The sequence below is a fragment of the Mercenaria mercenaria genome, chromosome 3 (genome assembly GCF_021730395.1).
Source record: "Mercenaria mercenaria strain notata chromosome 3, MADL_Memer_1, whole genome shotgun sequence".
In the NCBI taxonomy this organism is placed as follows: Eukaryota; Metazoa; Mollusca; class Bivalvia; order Venerida; family Veneridae; genus Mercenaria; species Mercenaria mercenaria.
In genome coordinates this window covers 63,177,250-63,199,885 of record NC_069363.1, presented here as the reverse complement: position 1 = coordinate 63,199,885, position 22,636 = coordinate 63,177,250, and the positions used below count along the sequence as shown (strand labels likewise).

Here is a 22,636-nt window from a genome sequence, read left to right as displayed (position 1 = left end):
AACTTGTTTTGCTAATTATCTGATTTAATTTCCTTATCATCATTAGCAATATTTCAACATCAACTCTTAAAGGAAAAAAACTCTATGACCGAATTGGAATTTGAATTAATTTCCTTAGAATAGGAGAACATTCCATCAAGATGTGGTTACATTTAATGTGTGCCATACCGTACCAAATCGTATATTATCTGGGAAAACCTGACAAACCTGATACAGTGAGGCACTATGCCCTTGAGAATGCATAGCTTGAAAACTGGGTGTGAGGTGGGGGTGGGGGGTGCAGCTCAGGTGAGTTATTTAAATTTTATAATTAATTTCAATGACTCAATTGCTTGAAACCCTTGACAATGCTAGTATTTATGCCCCTTGAGACTTGGATAAAGCAGTTTTACTACATAATTATTATTATTGCATTTAAGTAATGGACACCCTATGATAATTGCCAAATTACGTATTCTCCAACTATGGCCTATGCTGGTTTTATGGAAAGTCATGTGCTTTTTCAGCTACATGTATGTCAAACAAATGCTGAATAGCATGAGAATACATAACCATACAAAAATTAGCAAGTGTCTGTTTTTCTGACCATAATATATTATTACAATAAAGTGTAACTCACATAGTACTAGAAATATCAGAGGATATTTTCTGACCCTGTGTTATTACAAAGAAACATAACTCACACATCAAATTTTTTTGAGATTCCACAGGTTGCACGATGACGACTATAATATCGATTTTCCAGGTCAACTTTGGTCTCACCAATCAGGTCATCCATCCCCACTAGATCCCAGTCATAAACCTGCACCGTCAACAAGGACTCCATCGGAAATGTGGCCTCGATTTCAAAACATCTGAAAAATGCAACAAAACAAATGTCTGAAAAACTGAAGAAAAATAAAGCAGCATTAACCTAAACATTTACATGTGTTAACTAGAAACTGCTTTTGTAAAAAAGTGCATGTCTCCCCCAATGCAAAGTCCTATAGGCAAGAAGTCAATAGGGGTCAGGAGCAAAAGTCAAAGAGACACTGATGGTTGGCTGCAATAGGGATCATCTACTTGGCATGTTCAGTCATCCCGCTAAATTTCAACACTCTTGGCTTGTGGTTCTCAAGTCACTGTTCAGGCTCCTGTGACCTTGACCTTTGATCAAGTGACCTCAAAATAAATAGGGGTCATCTACTCTGCATGTCCAATCATCCTATTAAGTTTCAACATTCTAGGTCAAGAGGTTCTCAAGTTATTTTCCAGAAATGATTTTACATGACCAGGCCCCTGTGACCTTGACCTTTAATAGACTGACCCCAAAATCAATAGGGGTTATCTACTCTGCATGTTCAATCATCCTATGAAGTTTCAACATTCTGGGTAAAGTGGTTCTCAAGTTATTGATCAGAAATTGTTTTCCATGTTCAGGCTCCCGAGACCTTGACCTTTAACAGAGTGACCCCATAATCAATAGGGGTCATCTACTCTGCATGTTCAATCATCCTATGAAGTTTCAACATTCTGGAGCAAGAGGTTCTCAAGTTATTGATCGGAAATGGTTATCAATGTTCAGGCGCCTGTGACCTTGACCTTTAATGAAGTGACCCCAAAAAACAATAGGGGTCATTTACTCTGCATGAACAATCATCCTATGAAGTTTCAACATTCTGGATCGAGAGGTTCTAAAGTTATTGATTGGAAACTGTTTTCCATGTTCAGGCCCCTGTGACCCTGACCTTTAACAGAGTGACCCAAAATCGTTAGGGGTCATCTACTCTGCATGGCCAATCATCCTATTAAGTTTCAACATTCTGGGTCAAGTGGTTCTCAAGTTACTGACCGGAAATGGTTTTCAATGTTCAGGCCCCTGTGACCTCGACCTTTAACAGAATGACCCCAAAATCGATAGGGGTCATCTACTTTGCATGAACAATCATCCTATGGAGTTTCAACATTCGGGGTCAAGTGGTACTCAAGTTATTGATTGGAAATGGTTTTCAATGTTCAGGCCCCTGTGACCTTGACCTTTAACGGAATGACCCCAAAATCAATAGGGGTCATCTACTTTGCATGTACAATCATCCTATGAAGTTTCAACATTCTGGGTCAAGTGGTTCTCTAGTTATTGATCGGAAATGGTTTTCAATGTTCAGGCCCCTGTGACCTTGACCTTTGACGGAGTGACCCCAAAATCAATAGGGGTCATCTACTCTTCATGAACAATCATCCTATGAAGTTTCAACATTCTGGGTCAAGTGGTTCCCTAGTTATTGATCGGAAATGGTTTTCAATGTTCAGGCCCCTGTGACCTTGACCTTTGATGGAATGACCCCAAAAACAATAGGGGTTGTCTACTCCAGCAGCCCTACAACCCTATGAAGTTTGAAGGTTCTAGGTCAAATGGTTCTCCAGTTATTGCTCGGAAATGAAGTGTGACGTACGGACGGACGGACAGGGCAAAAACAATATGTCTCCCCCAGAGGGGAGAGGGGGAGACATAATAACTACTAATCAATCTGAGACAGATATGAGAACTTGTCCTACAGTCGAACTTCATTCACTTGAACTTGGAAAATTTGAAAACAACCTTTCGCTGGAACTAATTGTCAGGTTCTGGCAAAATCCCTATATAATGTATTTTGTTCTATGGCTTGAGCCACAGATAATTCAAACAAATTTTGCCGGTCCCGTCGAGTTCGAGAGAACGGAGTTCGGTTGTTTATCCTTACTGCCTATTCTTGTTGTAAGTCTTTCATCTTAGTAATGTTGCAAAATGAAGTCTTATAACTTAATTTTGAATCATTGCCACATGGTGAACACAGTGATATTGCAAAGTCTTTCAACTTTGTGATACAGCAATGCTCTGCAACACATAGCGATGGAATACAACAATAGAACCAGGTCATGTTGCAGTCTTACAATTTAGTTATCCTGCAAATATTGACAATGTCATGATGCAATATCTTTCAATACAGTGATGTTCTTGTAACATAACCATACCCTGAAATCTTTCATCTTTTTAATGTCTTGCATTCTAGTGATGTTAAAGCATCTTAAAACAAGTCATGTTGCAATGTCTTGCATTCTAGTGATGTTGAAACAACTTAAAATCATAGACAATTTGCAATGTCTTGCATTCTAGTGATGTTGAAACATCTTAAAACAAGTCATGTTGTAATGTATTCTAGTGATATTGAAACATCTTAAAACACAATCATGATGCAATGTCTTGTATTTTAGTGGTGTTGAAACATATTAAACCAAAGTCATGCTGCAATGTCTTGTATTCTAGTGATGTTGAAACATCTTAAAACAAAGTTATGTTGCAATGTATTGCATTCTAGTGATGTTGAAACATCTTAAAACAAGTCATCTTGAAATGTCTTGCATTCTATTGATGTTGAAACATCTTAAACAAAGTCATGATGCAATGTCTTACATTCTAGTGATGTTGAAACATCTTAAAACAAGATATGATGCAATGTCTTTCATTCTAGTGATGTTGAAACATCTTAAAACAAAGTCATGTTGCAATGTATTGCATTCTAGTGATGTTGAAACAACTTAAAACAAGTCATCTTGCAATGTCTTGCATTCTATTGATGTTGAAACATCTTAAAACAAAGTTATCTTGCAGAGTATTCTAGTGATGTTGAAACATCTTAAAACAAGTTATGTTGCAAAGTCTTGTGTTCTAGTGATGTTGAAACATCTTAAAACAAGTTATGTTGCAAAGTCTTGCATTCTAGTGATGTTGAAACATCTTTAAACAAAGTCATGGTGTAATGTCTTGTATTCTAGTGATGTTGAAACATCTTAAAACAAAGTCATGTTGTAATGTTTTCTAGTGATGTTGAAACATCTTAAAACAAGTTATGTTGCAAAGTCTTGTGTTCTAGTGGTGTTGAAATATGTTAATACATAGTCATATTGCAATGTCTTTTATTCTAGTGATGTTGAAACATCTTAAAACAAGTTATGATGTAATGTCTTGCATTGTAGTGAAATTGAAACATCTTAAAACAAGTCATGATGCAATGTCTTGTATTCAAGTGATGTTGAAACATCTTAAAACAAAGTCATGATGTAATATATTGTATTCTAGTGATGTTGCTCAAACATATTACCTATTGATGTTGAAGTCCTACAATGCAAAGTATACATCATTGCTATATTGCAATGTTTTGCATTAAGTGATGTTGTAACATATTGAAACATAATCATTTTGAAATGTCTTGCATTTTATTGATGTTGCAGTCATGTCCAAGATGACAAAGTTATCCATAGAGTAAATATGGTTAAATAAGGCATTTATTTTATTAATCAAGGGTCATAACTCTTTAGCTACTGGTTAGATTTGGTACATAATCAGATATTGCCAAGATCATTGCATTCGAGTCTAATTAGGATTGCTTTATAAAAGTGGATACGAAAGAATATACAAACCAAACAGTCGCAATAGTCGGTTTTCAACAGACATAAATAAAACAATCATGAACACTCAATACTTCAGTGAGCTAAAATAAATAGAGTAAGCTGAATAATTAATTGGGACAGATATCAATTTTCTGATTTTGATAAGCTGTCAATCAAACCTTAAATGAATAATTTTAATATACCTACTTAAAAATGTGAACATCACAAAAAGTTGAGCATTGTCAAGCACTTCAGGGAAAGGCAAAAGTTATGGGCACTCAAAACGAAATATTAATAATTAACTGAGACATCACAAATCAGGAAAAGAGATAAATATCAATCAAAAGCAGATAATTGAGCCGCGCCATGAGAAAACCAACATAGTGGCTTTGCGACAAGCATGGATCTAGACCAGCCTGCGCATCCCCGCAGTCTGGTCAGATTCCATGCTGTTCGCTAACAGTTTTTCTAACTGCAATAGACTTTGAATGCGAACAGCATGGATCCAGACCAGACTGTGCAGATGTGCAGGCTGGTCTGGGTCCATGCTGGTTGCAAAGCCACTATGTTGGTTTTCTCATGGTGCGGCTCATATAAACATTTAATAGTTAGATTTCAATGAAATTTGAATAACATCCACTCATTTTCCTAACAAAAGTTTTTATGAAATAAGACACTTGTTTTCTCTCTAGTCTTCCTGGTCTAGTTCGTATGGTGATAAAAATATTAAACATGATACCTAAATTAAATCATGTATAAAATCATAAACAATAAACTTGCAAAGTAATTGTTTAAAATTATAGACCCATACACACTAATGAAAAATTAAGTTGAGCTAAAACAAACATTTCATATGAGATCATGTACAGATCACTAACTTTATTATCTGATTAAATAAATCTATTTTGATTCATTTCCATAAATGGGGCATTTAAAAACAATTAACAATTCAAATTACACTTCAGTTTGGCATAAGGAATGTCCTTCGCTAGAATGACATGTTCCATTTTTCATTGACTGGGTAAAGTAAATCTCATCACACTGCTAATTTTCTAAAATGGACTGGTCTTACATTCAGTTTGGGTAGTACCGTTTATTATTCAAAGGGGTGTTCACTGAAATTTACTAACTGAATGGCGAACACCGCAGACTAAGATGAGCCTGCACGGAAGTGCTATTCAGGCTCATCTTGTTCTGCATTGGTTGCAAAGGCAAAATCACTTGCCTCCAGCTGGCCACAGGTAAAATGTAAGAATGTTTGGGTCATCTGAAGACATGTTGCAGAGGTAAAACCCTACTGGGTCACAAGCAAATAATGGTTTACTCTTAGTGAAAGGACGTGTTGGCGACTTGGGAATTCAACCCTCATGTTGCAGGTTTGAACCCTGACTGGATCACAATCAAATAATGGTTTTCTCCAGAATTTCAAACAAGCTTCTGTTTTGTTTAAAACCAAGCTACAGTATAATGGTAAATATTAACTGATTATGTTATAGAACAAAAAGCCAAAAAGTTCAACTATCAAATTTTGATACTGTTTGATAATATTGCCACAAAGCTTTATAGGTGCAGACAAAAGTAATGTTTATTTTTTTTTAAAAAATGCATAATTTTTTTTATATGTATTTTTTAAATTTTTGTACCAAAAGCTAGCCAAAATTAGCAAAAATTAATTCTTATATAGAACGTTAGTACCCTAAGTTGAAATTTCCGACTTGAAGGTAAAATCAAGACAAAACTGACCAAACAAGGATTTTACATACCATTTTTCCCTTTCCTAAATGTCAATAATAAAAAAAATGTCTATCGAACCTGAATCATAATCAGATAAATAGAAAGCATGGCTCGATAATCGTCAATGCATTCCGTCAATTTTTGTTCGCCATTTAACAATCAGCGGTAGATATGTTCTTTTGTTTTAAGAGATACCACAAAATCAGTGTGATCTATCTATTGTTTTAAATGATAATTTAAAAATTGTCTTTACAAAATCTCGTCACAAACAGACATTTTTGTTGACAAAGAGAGCACGGCGAGCTCTATCAGACCTGATGAACTGAAACTATCAGATGGTCAAGGGTGGTCGACTGAAGACAAACACTACAAAAAATATGCTTAAAAATATTGTTCTCAATGATAGACGATTTATAGATTGATAAAAAATATTACACAAAAACAGCTATGTAGCAAACTAGTTACCCTTGCAGTAAGTAATGAATGAATGGTTTATTAGATATTTTTTAAATAAACTGAGGCTGAATAAAATCATCTAAATATAGGTCAGTTGTGATATTTTGACTGCCCTCAGACCCTGACATGAGGGACAGGAGGCTGTCTCCTAATTAAGTCGACTGTTGCACTAATGGGACTGTAAGTGAAGTAAACAATGTTTGATTAAGTTCTGATTGACTAAGGGTACAGCGTACATGTTGATAAATATTATCAAAACTTCATACCAATTCTCATAAACAAACACATGAAGAAAATGAAGCGGCAAAGAGTACTTAAAAGGATGAATTCGTCTTGCTCCACAGTCAGAAATATCTAACCCTGTCAAGTTGGTATGGTGACTGTTGCTCAACCCAACAGGGTCACAACTGTTTGAAAGAAATTATCAACAGAAGTTTAAATTTCATTAAATGTAAATTGTCAAAAATAGTTCTGAAATATTATCATAGTCATTTCAAATGACGTAATTAAAATAAACAAAAGCATGCATGTAATTAATTATATGGTTCGTTGTTTTATAACCTTTTGTCAAAGGTTTGGAAACTAGAGAAACTGCGACATGTTCAACTTTTTAAATTTTGATTTTATCAATGAATTAACTTCATTATATTTACTGTGTAATATCATTTAGACATGATATGATCTAGCATGTTAAGATAATATAATGCAGAACATGCATCATACATTTAAAAAAAAAATCAAAAGAAATATCCAAATTTAACATGATGTCTGCACTATCAAATATCACCAACACCTGAAACTTTAAAACATGCAAGGTACTTGAGGTCTGAGTGCCCATAACTTTTGCCTTTCCCTGAAGCGCCTGGGAAGAGCCATTGGCAGAGACAGTGAATTCGACTATTTTGATGCTGGATTGTGAAGATGGGCATATTTAAGGAAACCAGAGCTATCACTTGTGTGATTCATACCCCCCTCCCCCCCCCTCCCAACACATACACCACAATACTGCTTTGTCAGTAGGAATAAAACATTTCATATTCAGATATGAATTGGAGAAGAAAAAATGTCACCCACATCATTCTACACTTCATGGACCTTGTCATATAAAACTATGATGTGGGCACTGATTTGAGACAGATTGATTAAGTAATATGCAGTGAAAATGCATCAAAAGTTTTGCCTGAATTCTAAGTAAAAGGGGGCACAATTCATGAAATACTGGTACCAGAGTTACACACCTTGTGTAATATGATATAAATGATGAGGAGGAACAACTAGTTTAATGCGGATACCAGCCCAAGGGTATGAGAGATACCTCCCCATTAAATCATACAGTCGAGCTAACAATGGCTGTGTTTGTTTGTTTGTTTGGGGTTTAACACTGTTTTTCAACAGTGTTTCATTATGTAATGGCAGGCAGTTAACCTAACCAGTGTTCCTGGATTCTGTAGCAGTACAAACCTGTTCTCTGCAAGTAATGCCAACTTCCCCACATGCATTAGAGGTGGAGGACAACTGATTTTCAGACACAATGTCTTTTATCAATTTGTCATGGAGATTATACTTCATCTGTGGATCGAACTCACAACCCCACGATCCGCAGATCTGCGCTCACCTTACTGAGCTAAGCGGCCCGGAAAGAAAATGGCTGTGGTAAAATACAGTTTCTATACGGTTTTAGGTAAAGATGCTGTATTACCCTGACTGACTGATGTGTAAAAAATTCTTTCATGCTTTGCATGTTGTAAGTAATTAAAAGGACTTCTGTATTTCTTTGTCATTTTTCATTCTACTAATTTCACTGAAAAATTACCTGATATTTGCACAAAAAGGGGCGTGGTAATGTGGTCTGAAATTTGGTCCGCTACCATATGGTGTAAGATAGAGTTACACAATGTGAACGAATGATTTTTTCTTCTTTTTTTTTTTAAATAAAAAAAATCAATAACAGTATCCAGTAATTTTGATTGGAATATTAATATTATCACTGACAGCTGAAATTATCAAATTATCAAATATGATAATACGACAGGCTAATGTTAGTTCACATATCTTTTTTTTTTTTCTTTAAAGTTATGTGAATGTTCCCCGAGGAATTATCAAATAGTAAGACTGCATATCATTTTAATTCCTGTATCGTAACACCACATAGATATTTAGTAGCAAAAGCAGTGAAGGCTATATTTATTTTTAAATAGAAGTAATGGAACAGGAATTAAATATTTTCAAGGATTCTTGTTTGTTTTCATGTTTAAACATGAAATTTATTTCTTAATTTTCTGTATTACATTTATTTTCTAAAATACGTATGACACTTCCAATACTGAATTTAAAAAAAAATAATTTCATCTTAGAAACATACTTTTAACACTTGTTATGTATACATTAATAAAAAAATTGACAAAAATTTTAAAATTACTTAAGTAAGTATTATTTTACGAAGCATTTTTTTTCTTTCTTTCAAATTAATTTTGCCCAATGTACTTTATTTAAGAAGTGAATGTTTTTTTCGGTGTTCATGCAAAATGAACAAAAGAATAGGATTGGCAAATCTATAATTATTACAGTAGCTTACAACAAACATAATTATTTTCTTTTTTTCTAAATATAAAGAAAATCAAAATAAATATTTGACTGCCGATCTTTACAAGAAATAGACAGAACAGTTAAAACACCTGCCCAAGTTTAATTGTACTTAACCCTTTGATAAAAAATTTTGGTTCCTGATTTTAATTTAAAATCCAAGAAAACAGTGCATCGTCTTAAATTGTCAACTCAGTTTTAGTAAAAGGAGTTTTAGCCAATTGTTAAATGTTCTTATGAAATCATGATAAAAAAATCTTACTCAAACAATGCCGTTTCTTTTTTCCTTTTTGAATAGTGTCAACCTCGCTGAAAGGGTTTTTTACCATTATTATCTATACGAAATTAAACGTTATTTTCACAGAAAATGTAAATATATGAGAAAAATATTACACCTTTACAAATGGGTCCCATTATGGCCAATATATAGTAACTTCATAAACTTTTTGCATTTTCTCAATCTTCCAGTAACTCTGTTTTTTTTTTTTTTACATGAAATATATAATTATAGAATTTCAAATTCTTTCATTACAGGTCTTATTTGAACTAAATATTTTTTTGAAATATACGATAGTTTAACCTTTAGCCTGCTGCCAGCAAAAATGATTCTGCCTTTGTGACCAGTGCAGACTAAGATCAGCCAGGCTGATCATGGTCTGCACTGTTGGCTATTCAGTCAGTAAATTTTCAGTAAACACCCCTTCGAATAATAAATGGTATTGCTTAAATTGAATAATGGACGTCCATTTTAGAAATTTAGCAGGCTAAAAGTTAAAATGAAAAATACTTCATTACTTAATGACATTTCTCAAGTCATACAAAAGTTATTTTTATTCAGTTTTATCCCTTAAAATATACATCTTTTTTCAATCTTTGGAATCACATGCAGTAATAGTACTTTGAAATAATTAATATTTGCAGGATTAATTTTGGGATGAAATGTACAAGCTATCATTTGACTTTTAAAATCAGTCAAGAAAAATATTGTCCTCTTCAATAGATAAAATGTTTGTGAAAACCTGTCAGTATATTCTTTAAAGTTCAAACTGTTGATAACCTGTTTAGAATAAAAATAAAACAAAAATATAGTTTACATTTATTCCAGTGATCTGTCCGCTAGTATCTTGTTCGATCTAAGACCTATATTATAACATATACAAAATAAGTCAATGATATTTCTGCATTTCTGATACACTGGAAACATGCCAACCACCCCAACTGCACAATTTATTCCATTACAATTATGCAAGATAAAATTTAGGGCCATTCAAAATTTCAGCATTTTTCTTCAGTCTACATCTTAATGGCTATGGTCCATTATGTTATGTTAAAATTTATGGGGCTGTCCCATTAAATCGTAGACATTGAAAACAAGGAAAGTTATTTAAATAAATCTGAAAGCTTTTCAATTCATTTAACACGGCATTAAGGAATACACGGGGAAAATTACGATGAAATATTTATCCGAATTATGATTCTACATCATGCTAAAGTGGAGCATATAACAGCGACCAGCGCAAGTAGTAACGACCAGCGCAAGTAGTAACGTCATTACTGTCAATCACATGTAGCATGGTGGTCAGTTTTTCTATAAATACTCCCTGCCTGCTCAACACACTTTCGACAGCCAAAGAACACCTAGCGGAGAGATATACCCAACATCAATTAATTGTTGGTTGTAAAGTTGAAGCCTCCTGTAATTTCAAATACTTTTTACATGCCTCCTGTCAGCATCATAAGCCATCTTGTGTAGTCCACATATTGCTATCTCTGCAGTTTTCCACTCACCTTTAATGAGCTATTACTAAATGTCACACAGAAAATCTGTGATGTCACATAGTGCCCGTGAAACGTTCTAGTGCCTCTAAACACCTGTTCAGAAGTCATTTCGGTGTAATTCCATATTTTACAAAAAGCCGACGACTTTCCAGTGCACTGTTGCGCATCATCTGATCTCGCCATTTGACAAGATACATTTGATCACTTGTATGCATGTACTTTTCAACAACTTATGATGTCACTGATTTATAATTTGACAGCGAGACATTCGAATGATTTACGCAGAGGTATATTATGAAGATAAAGCAGAAAGATTGACAAGATGTATTGTTATAACAGTTTGAAAATGAAATACAACTTGTATATTGTTGCACCACACCTGCTGCACCACTCACCTGTGTCAAACCTCAATAAAAGCTAAATAAAATATTTTTTTTGTAAAGTTATTTTTTTAATAAAAGACATTTCCAGTTTCTTTGAAGTATATAAAATACATGTGTGTGTGTGTGTGTGTGTGTGTGCGCGTGTGTGTGCGTGTGCATAAAATAATTGCAACTGGACATTTATAACAAGAGGACCATGATGGTCCTGAATCGCTCACCTCTTCCCACATGACCCAGTTTTGAGTATGACGTCGTTTTTTCTATTATTTGACATAGTGACCTAGTTTTTGAGCTCATGTGACCCAGTTTTGAACTTGACCTAGATATTATCAAGATAAAAATTCTGACCAATTTTCATGAAGATCCATTGCAAAATATGGTCTCTAGAGAGGTCACAAGGTTTTTCTATTATTTGACCTATGGACCTAGTTTTCGAATGTACGTGACCCTGTTTTAGACTTGATCTAGATATCATCAAGGTGAACATTCTCACTAATTTTCATGAAGATCTCATGAAAAATATGGCCTCTAGAGAGGTCACAAGGTTTTTCTATTTTTATACCTACTGTCCTAGTTTTTGATCGCACGTGACCCAGTTTCAAAACTGACCTAGATATCATCAAGGTGAACATTCAGATCAATTTTCATGAAGATCCATTGAAAAATATGGCCTCTAGAGAGGTCAAAAGATTTTAATTATTTTAGACCTACTGACCTAGTTTTTGACCGCAGTTGACCCAGTTTCAAATTTGACCTAGATATCATCAAGATGAACATTCAGACCAACTTTCATACAGATCCCATGAAAAGTATGGCCTCTAGAGAGGTCACAAGGTTTGTTTATTATTTGACCTACTGACCTAGTTTTTTAAGGCATGTGACCCACTTTCAAACGTTTTTTCATTATTTGACCTACTGACCTACTTTTTTGAAGGCACATGACCCACGATGATCAAGGTGAACATTCTGACCAATTTTCATGAAGATCTCATGAAATATATGGCCTCTAGAAAGGTCACAAGGTTTTTTCTATTTTTAGACCTACTGACCTAGTTTTTGACCATACGTGACCCAGTTTCAAACTTTACCTAGATATCATCAAGATGAACATTCAGACCAACTTTCATACAGATCCCATGAAAAATATGGCCTTTAGAGAGGTCACAAGGTTTTTCTATTATTTGACCTACTGACCTAGTTTTTGATGGCACGTGACCCAGTTTCAAACTAGACCTAGATATCATCAAGGTGAACGTTCTGACCAACTTTCATGAAGATCTTATGAAAAATATGGCCTCTAGAGAGGTCACAAGGTTTTTCTATTATTTGACCTACTGACCTAGTTTTTGACGGCACGTGACCCACTTTCGAACTTGACCTAGATATCATCAAGGTGAACATTCTGACCAATTTTCATGAAGATCTCATGAAATATATCGCCTCTAGAAAGGTCACATGGTTTTTTCTATTTTTAGACCTACTGACCTAGTTTTTGACCATACGTGACCCAGTTTCGAACTTTACCTAGATATCATCAAGATGAACATTCAGACCAACTTTCATACAGATCCCATGAAAAATATGGCCTTTAGAGAGGTCACAAGGTTTTTCTATTATTTGACCTACTGACCTAGTTTTTGATGGCACGTGACCCAGTTTCAAACTAGACCTAGATATCATCAAGGTGAAGGTTCTGACCAACTTTCATGAAGATCTTATGAAAAATATGGCCTCTAGAGAGGTCACAAGGTTTTTCTATTTTTAGACCTACTGACCTAGTTTTTGATGGCACGTGACCCAGTTTCGAACTTGACCTAGATATCATCAAGGTGAACATTCCGACCAATTTTCATGAAAATCTTGTGAAATATATGGCCTCTAGAGAGATCACAAGGTTTTTCTATTTTTAGACCTACTGACCTAGTTTTTGATGGCACGTGACCCAGTTTCGAACTTGACCTAGATATCATCAAGATGAACATTCTGACCAACTTTCATAAAGATCCCATGAAAAATGTGACCTCTAGAGTGGTCACAAGCAAAAAAGTTTACGGACGCACGGACGCACGCACGGACGGATGACGGACACCGCACGATCACAAAAGCTCACCTTGTCACTTTGTGACAGGTGAGCTAAAAATGATTCATTCCAAAGTCTATGATATATTGGAACAGCCCTAACCTAAGTATTTTTAATACTGTGCTGGAAAATATAAAGCTAGAATCACACTGCCCCGGATGAGCTTGTGGATGAGTTCCAGATTCCCATCCCCGGACTGATCCGGATGTAAGAAAAACTAGAATGTGTCACCGACACGGATGCCCCTGAAACATGAGAAAGGTCACAGGCATGGTACTGCTCACAAACTAAAAGAAGGACCCTTGACCCTATTTATTTACAAAAAAAAAAAAAAAAAAATATTGTAGAAAAACCAGAAAATTTAGTATTCTGTATATGTAGTGAAAATTGGCTAAGTTCAACCAAGGACTGTGACCTTGACCTTTGGGCTTATGAAATGGTTTTGTGCATGACACATCGTCTATCCATGCTTATCATTTGTGTCAAATTATTCTGAAATTGGACCATGCATGTCAAAGTTTTGGCCCAGACACGAACATTACCCTTTCCTGAAAACACACTAAAATTGGTTAAGTTCAACCAAGGACTGTGACCTTGACCTTTGAGCCAGTGAAACGGTTATTGTGCATGACAAATTGTCTATCCATGCTTATCATTTGTGTAAAATTACTCTGAAATCAGGCCATGCATGTCAAAGTTATGGCCCGGACACGAACACCACCCTTTCCCAAACACAAAAAAACACACACATGGACAGGGGTAACACTATATGCACCCCCCCCCCCCCATTTTATGGTGGGGGCATAAAAAGGGTTTTGTGAATTTTTTACGGTTTGTAACCGTTATAAATCTCTAATGCAATCGTAACAGAACCTCAATTAAGTTATTAGAACCAGAATAAAACCATAATAGCTCCTATTTTTTTACCGAAGTGATTGTCTTCTGGACTGTTATAATCTTTTCAGAACTGTTACAATCTTGTTACAATCTTTTCAAAACTGTTACGGATTCCTTACCGATATATCATCCTTGGCAAAATTTTGTGCATGTTCAAAACTTTGGACCCTTGCCCCCGTATGCCCCCAATTTCTGAACGGATACACCGGATGCCTTACGAATGAGTTAGGAGTTCTGCAGATGTGTTACAGATGCTATCCAGAACTCATCCGCAAGATTATCTGGGGCAGTGTGATTCTAGCTTAAATTAAGTATATTTTAAAATTATATTCTTTGTACTTTTAAGAACGTAACTTCCAGAAATGTTGTTTGGTTTTGTTTTGGAAAAATATACAAAAAGTAACAGATTGATAAATAATGAAAGATGAATATAAAATGAAATTAAACATGTTTATGAAATAATAACACTGCTCCAATTTGGTACCAAAATGTAAAGAATTGTGTTTTAACTTCTACGCACGTTGAACAAAATTTGAAATAATTATATATAATTCTTAGAATTAAAAAATGCGATAGACAATATATAATTATACATTTCATTGCCTTTTCTAACTTTAATAATACAGTCTAGTTAATTGTTACATTGTCAGGCTCCATGTTTCCAGGGAAACATTGACAATGTTGTAATTATGAAAACGTGTTGCTGTTGAAATGAGCCGTGCCACAAGAAAACCAACATAGTGTGTTTGCAACCAGCATGGATCCAGACCAGCCTGCGCATCCAGGCAGACTGGTCAGCATCCATGCTGTTCACTTTCAAAGTCTATTGCAAATAGAGAAACTGTTAGTGAACAGCAATGATCGTGACCAGACTGCCCGGATACGCAGGCTGGTCTGGATCCATGCTGGTCGCAAATGCACTATGTTGGTTTTCTCATGGCACAGCTCAAATGATGTTGATGACCACAACTACAATGATAATGCCATCGCTCATCTGCATGTGCTGGTCAGTATGTAAGAAAAGAGTCATAGTTCAGAATTTATAAGTACAAAAAAAGGGCCATTATTCTTTCAAAATACAGGTTAGGGTTATGGTTCTTGGCCTACATAGTCACCTTATAATGATAAACAAGTGTACAAAGTTTCAAAGCTGTAGCTCTTGCAGTTTTTGAGAAATGGTGGAGTGAAACAAAAAATTTAACCAAGAAACTCAAATTTTCTAAGTACAAAAAGAGCCATAATTTTGACAAAATGCATATCAGAGTTATGGTTCTTGGCCTGCTAAGTCAACTAATGATGACAAACAAGTGTGCAAAGTTTCAAAGCTGTAGCTTTTATAGTTTTTGAGAGGAGGTGGACCTAAACAAAAATTTCAACCAACACCGGTGCTGACGATCAAGTGACAATACCTCGTAGATTTTTTCAAAAATCAGACAAGCTAAAGAGACGAAATATATTTCCTAAAAACTGTGTAGACACCAGGCTTATTTATAATACTAATGGGTAGGTAGATGATACCACTCGTAGGAAACTCTCACTTGGATATTAATGGCCTTAATTAATGAAAGGTAGCAATTGAATTATTTAAAAATCTGACTTAAGTACTTCTGTAGTGTAAATAGCTGAAAATTTTAAAAACTTTTGGTTGCTAAAAATAAATACAGCCATGTTTTTGTACTTTTAATAATGAAATGGTCCATTATCTAAGTAAGGTTATTCAGTAAGATGGTGGTTCTTTCCTAAATAAGGCAAAGTTAATCATGCTTATTTCTCTAATCGGCAGATGAGCATATAAATTGAACTCTCCAATGTCAAAATCAAACTATAAAATGCTCAGATGAAAACATGTAATTTATTTTTAGTATACTGCCTAAAAATTCAGTCAGTTATGGTGATCGAGAAATTCAGCATTGTCAGTTGTTTGAACCTTTACTTGATCCCAAGCCAGGATAACAATCTAATCCTTGAACATTAGATCTTAATCTCAAAATCTCCCATCCTTCAGAGATTCAAGTTTTAAATGTATAAAAGATTTAAAAGTCTGGGGTATGAAAAAAATATTTACTATTGTTGTATTGCACGCAAATTGTGAATAATAAAATACTGTCAATCGGAAATTTTCCGGTGTCTGACTTTAGAGAAAGATGAGAAAATCCTTTGCTTGAAATTTAAGACAGTGTATATTTTAATTTGTGGTACAAGTGGAAGGTGTACAAAATATGTTCTAAGGGAAGGAACTCAAATTGTGATTATCAAAGCTGAGGAATAGTATTAACAGAGTTGTCATTCTTAGTATTTTAACTATAGAAAATCTAGTCGGTTTCAAAAAGCACAATTACACCAGAAGTGTGGCTGGGTATAAAATATGTGTCCAAGTATGCTTCAGATGAAAGACTTTTTATAATAAAATGAGCCACACAATGAGAAAACCAACATAGTGCATTTGCATCCATGCTGCTTGCTAATGGTTTCTCTAATTGCAATAGGCTTTAAAAGGGAACAGCATGGATCCTGACCAGACTGTGTGGATGCGCAGGCTGGTCTGGATCCACGCTGGTAGCAAATGCACTATGTTGGTTTTCTCATGGTGTTGCTCATATGGAATTACTACAGGGAAATGTTACACAAACAAAACAAATTCAACCTACTTTCCAAACACTGGGTTGAGCTGTTTGGAGATATAGTTTTCCTTGTCATTTAAAGTTGTATTCCCCAAGCGAATCACCAGGTAAGGATCTGCTTTGCCATTCATGTCAGCAGGGTGAAGGTCATTTCCCTGAATAAAACAATGCCTTTGATAAGGTATTCTGACTTCATAGTTTTCTTTATTAAAAAACAATTAAATATTTCCTAGACATAAAAAAAAACTTTTAAAATATGCATAACTACATGTTTCCTGATAAGACTGTTAAAATCACATCAGTAAAGACAAGAGGACCCTGTTGATCCTATATCCATTCACCATAGTCCACATGTCCCGTATTAGAACTCTGCCAAAGAAAGACAATCGATCTTTTTACATAAAAATAAATAAATTTTCTCATTTTCAGTTTTATGACGCATCAACACAGTACAGGTTATACAGGAGGAAGCAGGACTAAATATTTTTGTTTCACATGTCACTTACGTCAAAATAAAAATACGAGGTATGAAATCAAAACTTTCAAACCTGCTTGAATCACAGAGATACAGGAAAACCAAGTGTTCAGACCATGTTAGTGCCAGTTATGAGCATTCAAGGGTAAGACAGTGGTTCGAATACTTTTCATATATGAATTGTCACTAAAACCCCAGAGACTAATGAATTAAGATTTTTATGGTGCTTACAAGTTGTGTTTTCTCAGATTTAACCTAGTTTTTCAGCCGACATGACCTGGTAATATTAAATCAATCACATTGGAACAATGGGTTTTGGAAAGTTTCAAGAAAATCTGATGACAAAATAAAAAGACAGCATGGGTTGAAACAGAGCAGTGTTCTAATATCTACGAACCATTCAAACTTGACTGAGATCTGTTTGATATAAACATTACTGGGATAATAGAGCAAAGAAATAAAGACCCAAACATGAACAGACCCAGTCAAACCGAGTCTGCTATTATTCTTCTTGGTTGCATTCTTTGCTTCAAGAGGATCTTTTTACAGATTTTATTAACTATAACAACAACAGTCTTTAAGTGCCATGTGGCGGCTGTAAATAGTCTCCCCATACTTGGATTCAGTGTTGTTATATTTTCTTGTCCTTTGGGATCATGGAGTCAACTCAGCATATGTGTAACAGAGTTCCGTTTAAGCCGGTGCTAGGGAGCATGAGAGGTGTTGCACATTTCATTACCTCTCATGAACAGACTCAATCAAAACGAGTCTGCTATTACTCTTCTTGGTTCTTTCTTTGCTTCCAAAGGATCTTTTTACAGATTTTATTGTAAAACAAGAGCTCGTCGAACACGAAGTGTGCCCCCTTGATGCATTCAGTAATTGCAGAAGGAACAGAAATTATATGCTGACTGTAAACAAAAGTTCTACTGTTCTTGTCCAATCTGACCTTGACCTTTAACCTATTAACCTAACAAGAGATCGCCATTTTTGAATGTTCCAAATTTCAAGACTAGCTCATGATCAAAATCAAGATCAAATTTCATTTCGGTACAAAACACTGTGCAGGTTGCCATTAATTCATAAAAAGTTTTTCATTTTCATATGCATATTTCCATATGCTGAATCCAGGCTTTATTCTTTGTTTTCCAGATAAATGACATATACATACTCCAAATCCAGGCTTTATCATATGTTTTCCGGATAAATGACGTTACGGCAGCATTTCCGGTTTATCAAACGTGCAGATACCTTAATGGTTATAAAGTTATGACCCGGACACAAATTATGACTGACAGATGCACATGCCATCACATATATGTCCCGTTTTTCCAAAACAGCGGCATCATAGGTTTGAGACCTACTGGGGTCACAACCACATCTTCTCATATGAAACGAGTACTGGCTTTCCCAGGAAGGGGACTTGAGAGTGGTTTAATTAAGCTTAAAACTTCCATCACAACACTACAGTTAAATTTGTGACTACTCTGGTAACAACTGTTCTGAGTGAAGTATTTGAATTGTCTCCCTTTGGTTCTAAACAAAAACATATACCCTGACAAGCAAATTACAGTAAATGTGTGGTGTAAATTTTAGGAACTATTCTGCTGTTTTCATGAATATCTCATCTGCAAATATCTCATCTGCCAACAACAAGCAAGTGGTAGGAGAGGCTCTGCTATGTGTTTAAGGACCTCTTGAAGCCTTGGTACAGGTAAATCATTACAGTACCTGGAAGGCAAATCTGCAATTTAAGAGTAACTTATATACCTTCACAACATAGACCCTGACTAGAACCTTGATTGGCTCATTCCCTGGGAGGCCCTGAAAGAGTCCTAACTGTGGATCACCACCTGTCACTGTTTTATCTTCAATGTCAGCTGGTAGAGGAATCTTGTAAATTTTCAGTGAACCCTGCAAAATCATAAATTAAATCATCTTAATTAATAACTCACATATGAACTGACTAATTTGTTAAATAACTGACAATTCTCTTGCTTGAAAACTGCTGCTTGTCAATAGAAACTGAAACAATTTTCGATAAAAGAAGAACTAAAATTCATTTTCTTCCATGCATGTACTCTGTTAGCTGGTATCCTCTAAATTATGTGTGTGTGTGTGTGTGTGGGAGGGGGGTTAGGTTGTGGTGAAAGATGGGGAGGGCATCTCCCAAGAGAAATAAAAAGGAAAATATTAAGAAACATATTACATAATACACCTCTACCCCTTAACATTAAAATATTTTACTGCATTTTTTGGTATTTTTGTATTTTTTAGAAAAAAGTGTAGGCATTTCAACTTCAGGAAGCTATATGCCACTGACCTTAAACTTGCCAACAATTCTCCCCTCGTCGGAAACTTCATTTCCCATATTCTTCCCTCTATACAGCTCAAACGTATGTAACCAGTCCTTGAATCCATTAAATTCTGGTTGGCTCTCCAGCTCATTGGGAAATACCTGCAATACAAAAACTTCTATTTTAATTTCTGGAAAAAAAAAAGACGTTTTTGTCCATTCATAATATTTAATCTTTACCCTGCTGTATTTCTAAAATGGAATCATTCAATCTGGGCAGTATCATTTACTATTTGAAGGGGTGTTCAATGAAAATTTACTGACTGAATAGCGAACAGTGCAGGCTGATCTTGGTCTGCACTGGTTGCAAAGGCAGAATCATTTGCCGACAGCAGGCTAAAGGTTAAGTAAGACACAATATTGAAGTAAACACTCAACGAAAATTAAACAATTATAATACTCAAAACAATAAAAAATATAAGACTGCTTATTGACTGCTAATTTTTATTTACAGTGAAACACCGCTCACTCGAGCACCTGGGCTCGCTCGAGCAATTCATGTGGTCCCGGCCGATTTCCTTCTATTTTCTATGTGAAATTACCATGGCTGGGTCGAGCATCGATAACTCAATCATGACACCTGGTCCCTGTGTGTTAATTTGCTCTTTGTTGCTTTTGGCAAACTCAAGCAGAGGTGTCAAAAATTTTCACACCTTCGGCGGTCAGAATGTATCGGTTAATTTAAAATTTTCGCACGCCGTGAGAATTGCGTGGTCTATTCCCCGACTATCTTAAATGTATGTTTGCCGGTATACTTGATCTAATAATGAGATTAATTATTGATGAAAGGTTGAAGAAAAGTTTTTTTGATCAAATATTGAACAATTGCTGTATGTTTTAGATTACGCATCACCGTTTCCTATGCGAATAGTCCCGATGACAATTGGCAAAACAAACTTCAATTTTCTTCGTATGTTGGTCAATGTTTGGGTAGCTCGAAACCATGGATAACTCGAGCAATTTGTTCATCCCCTTCCGACCTCGAGCGAGCGGTGTTTCACTGTATATATCAAAGATTTACCTCTATATATGTCTCTGACTTTGGTATTTCAATTCTGGAAGTATTTTAGATTATCTAATTTGAAATTTCCTTAAAATTAAAAATATTACCCCTTCTACCAACCCTTGCAGTGTTGAATCAAATTGAATTTGTATCAGAGGATTAGGATACAATGAAATTCTTCATGATTTAGTGTAAGAATTAATCCATCACCATTAATTTGAGTAAAATATAGACCTGTTAGCCATGAGGAAATATAAAGAAGTGTATATGAGCCGTACCATGGGAAAACCAACACAGTGGCTTTGCGACCAGCATGGATCCAGACCAGCCTGCGCATCCGCGCAGTCTGGTCAGGATCCATGCTGTTCGCTTTTGAAGCCTATTGGAATTGGAGAAACTGTTAGCGAACAGCATGGATCCTGACCAGACTGCGCGGATGCGCAGGCTGGTCTGGATCCATGCTGGTCGCAAAGCCACTATGTTGGTTTTCCCATGGCACGGCTCATATAAAGCACAAATCTCCTTAAAGTCTAAAGTCACAAACATGAATAGATCAATTCCTAAACTTGAAACAGAAAAAGAAAATTAACATTCACCAATACTTCCCCAAATTTTCTGAGGATTTTGAACAGTAAAGCAACAAATTACATGAAAATTGTTCAGATTTTGCAGAATCTAACATTGCCAACACTGAAAACATGGATGAGTACAGACTTTCTTTATACAGACTTTCTATTCATACTTTCTCCATCAAATTCACAGTCATGTTTTAAAATAAGTTTCTAAACTTTAATCCAATACTTGTATATATTTTTTACACTTTGTCACTAACAGTTACTGATTTTTTTAATCAAATTTTCTTATGTGAGCGACTGATTTTTTTCTTGACAACTCTTGTGTCAGCATATATAATTTCCTTCAGATGAAAACAAGTATTCTGCTGTTATGGTCAGTATTATAGTTATTTTTAGATCAAAACAAGTCTAGTGTGAGTATACAGATATTAGTTGTTTGTGATAATATTTTTCCTTTCTAACCACCAAAACTAGTCTACGAGTGTGAGTATATAACTCTTTTCCAACCAAAACTAGTCTACAAGTGTGAGTATATAACTCTTTTCCAACCAAAACAAGTCTACGAGTGTGAGTATATAACTCTTTTCCAACCAAAACAAGTCTAGTGTGAGTATATAACTCTTTTCCAACCAAAACAAGTCTTGTCTGAAGACAAAGGTTCCTTTCAGACCAAAACTAGTCTTGTGTGAGGGATAAGTTCTCCAGATACAACTAGCACTATAGAGATGTCAGTAAAAAGCAACTAAAGTAAGACAAGATTGGTCGTCCCTATGGCCAACACATGATGTGACAGCTGTACACTTTTCCCACTAAGAAGGCAAGAACAATATGAACTTTTCAGATACAACGTTTTGGTTGACTTTCTTGACATTAAGTACACGCTTATTTGGTTCTTTATATATATATATATAACTTTACTATACCGTAGAAGTGGGCAGATATACGTTTGATCATTAGATTCAATCCGTAAAGGACCGTAGAAGTGGGCAGATGTACCCGTAAAAGTGGGCAGACTAACGGTACTGGAATTGAAAAGAATCTGCCCAGATTTACGGGCTTGGTGATTTATATATATATATATATATATATATATATATATATATATATATATAGACAGCTGTACACTTTTCCCACTAAGAAGGCAAGAACAATAGAACAATATGAACTTTTCAGATACAACGTTTTGGTTGACTTTCTTGACATTAAGTACACGCTTATTTGGTTCTTTATATTACTTTATATATATATATATATATATATATATATATATATATATATATATATATA

The 22,636-nt window shown here is 35.1% G+C and overlaps 1 protein-coding gene across 3 annotated transcripts in view; it reads right to left on the bottom strand.

Annotated features, from left to right (window-relative positions):
• The window catches only part of LOC123525714 (otoferlin-like), a 124,679-nt gene that overhangs the window by 34,764 nt on the left and 67,279 nt on the right, over positions 1 to 22,636 (bottom strand). For all 3 annotated transcript variants that reach the window (XM_053538726.1, XM_053538728.1, XM_053538727.1), the window contains 4 exons: positions 19,739 to 19,873; positions 19,186 to 19,329; positions 16,968 to 17,095; positions 684 to 854 (listed from right to left, as the gene is read on the bottom strand). In XM_053538726.1, the coding sequence (XP_053394701.1) occupies positions 684 to 854; positions 16,968 to 17,095; positions 19,186 to 19,329; positions 19,739 to 19,873 (578 nt within the window). The remainder of the gene's footprint in view (positions 1 to 683; positions 855 to 16,967; positions 17,096 to 19,185; positions 19,330 to 19,738; positions 19,874 to 22,636) is intronic.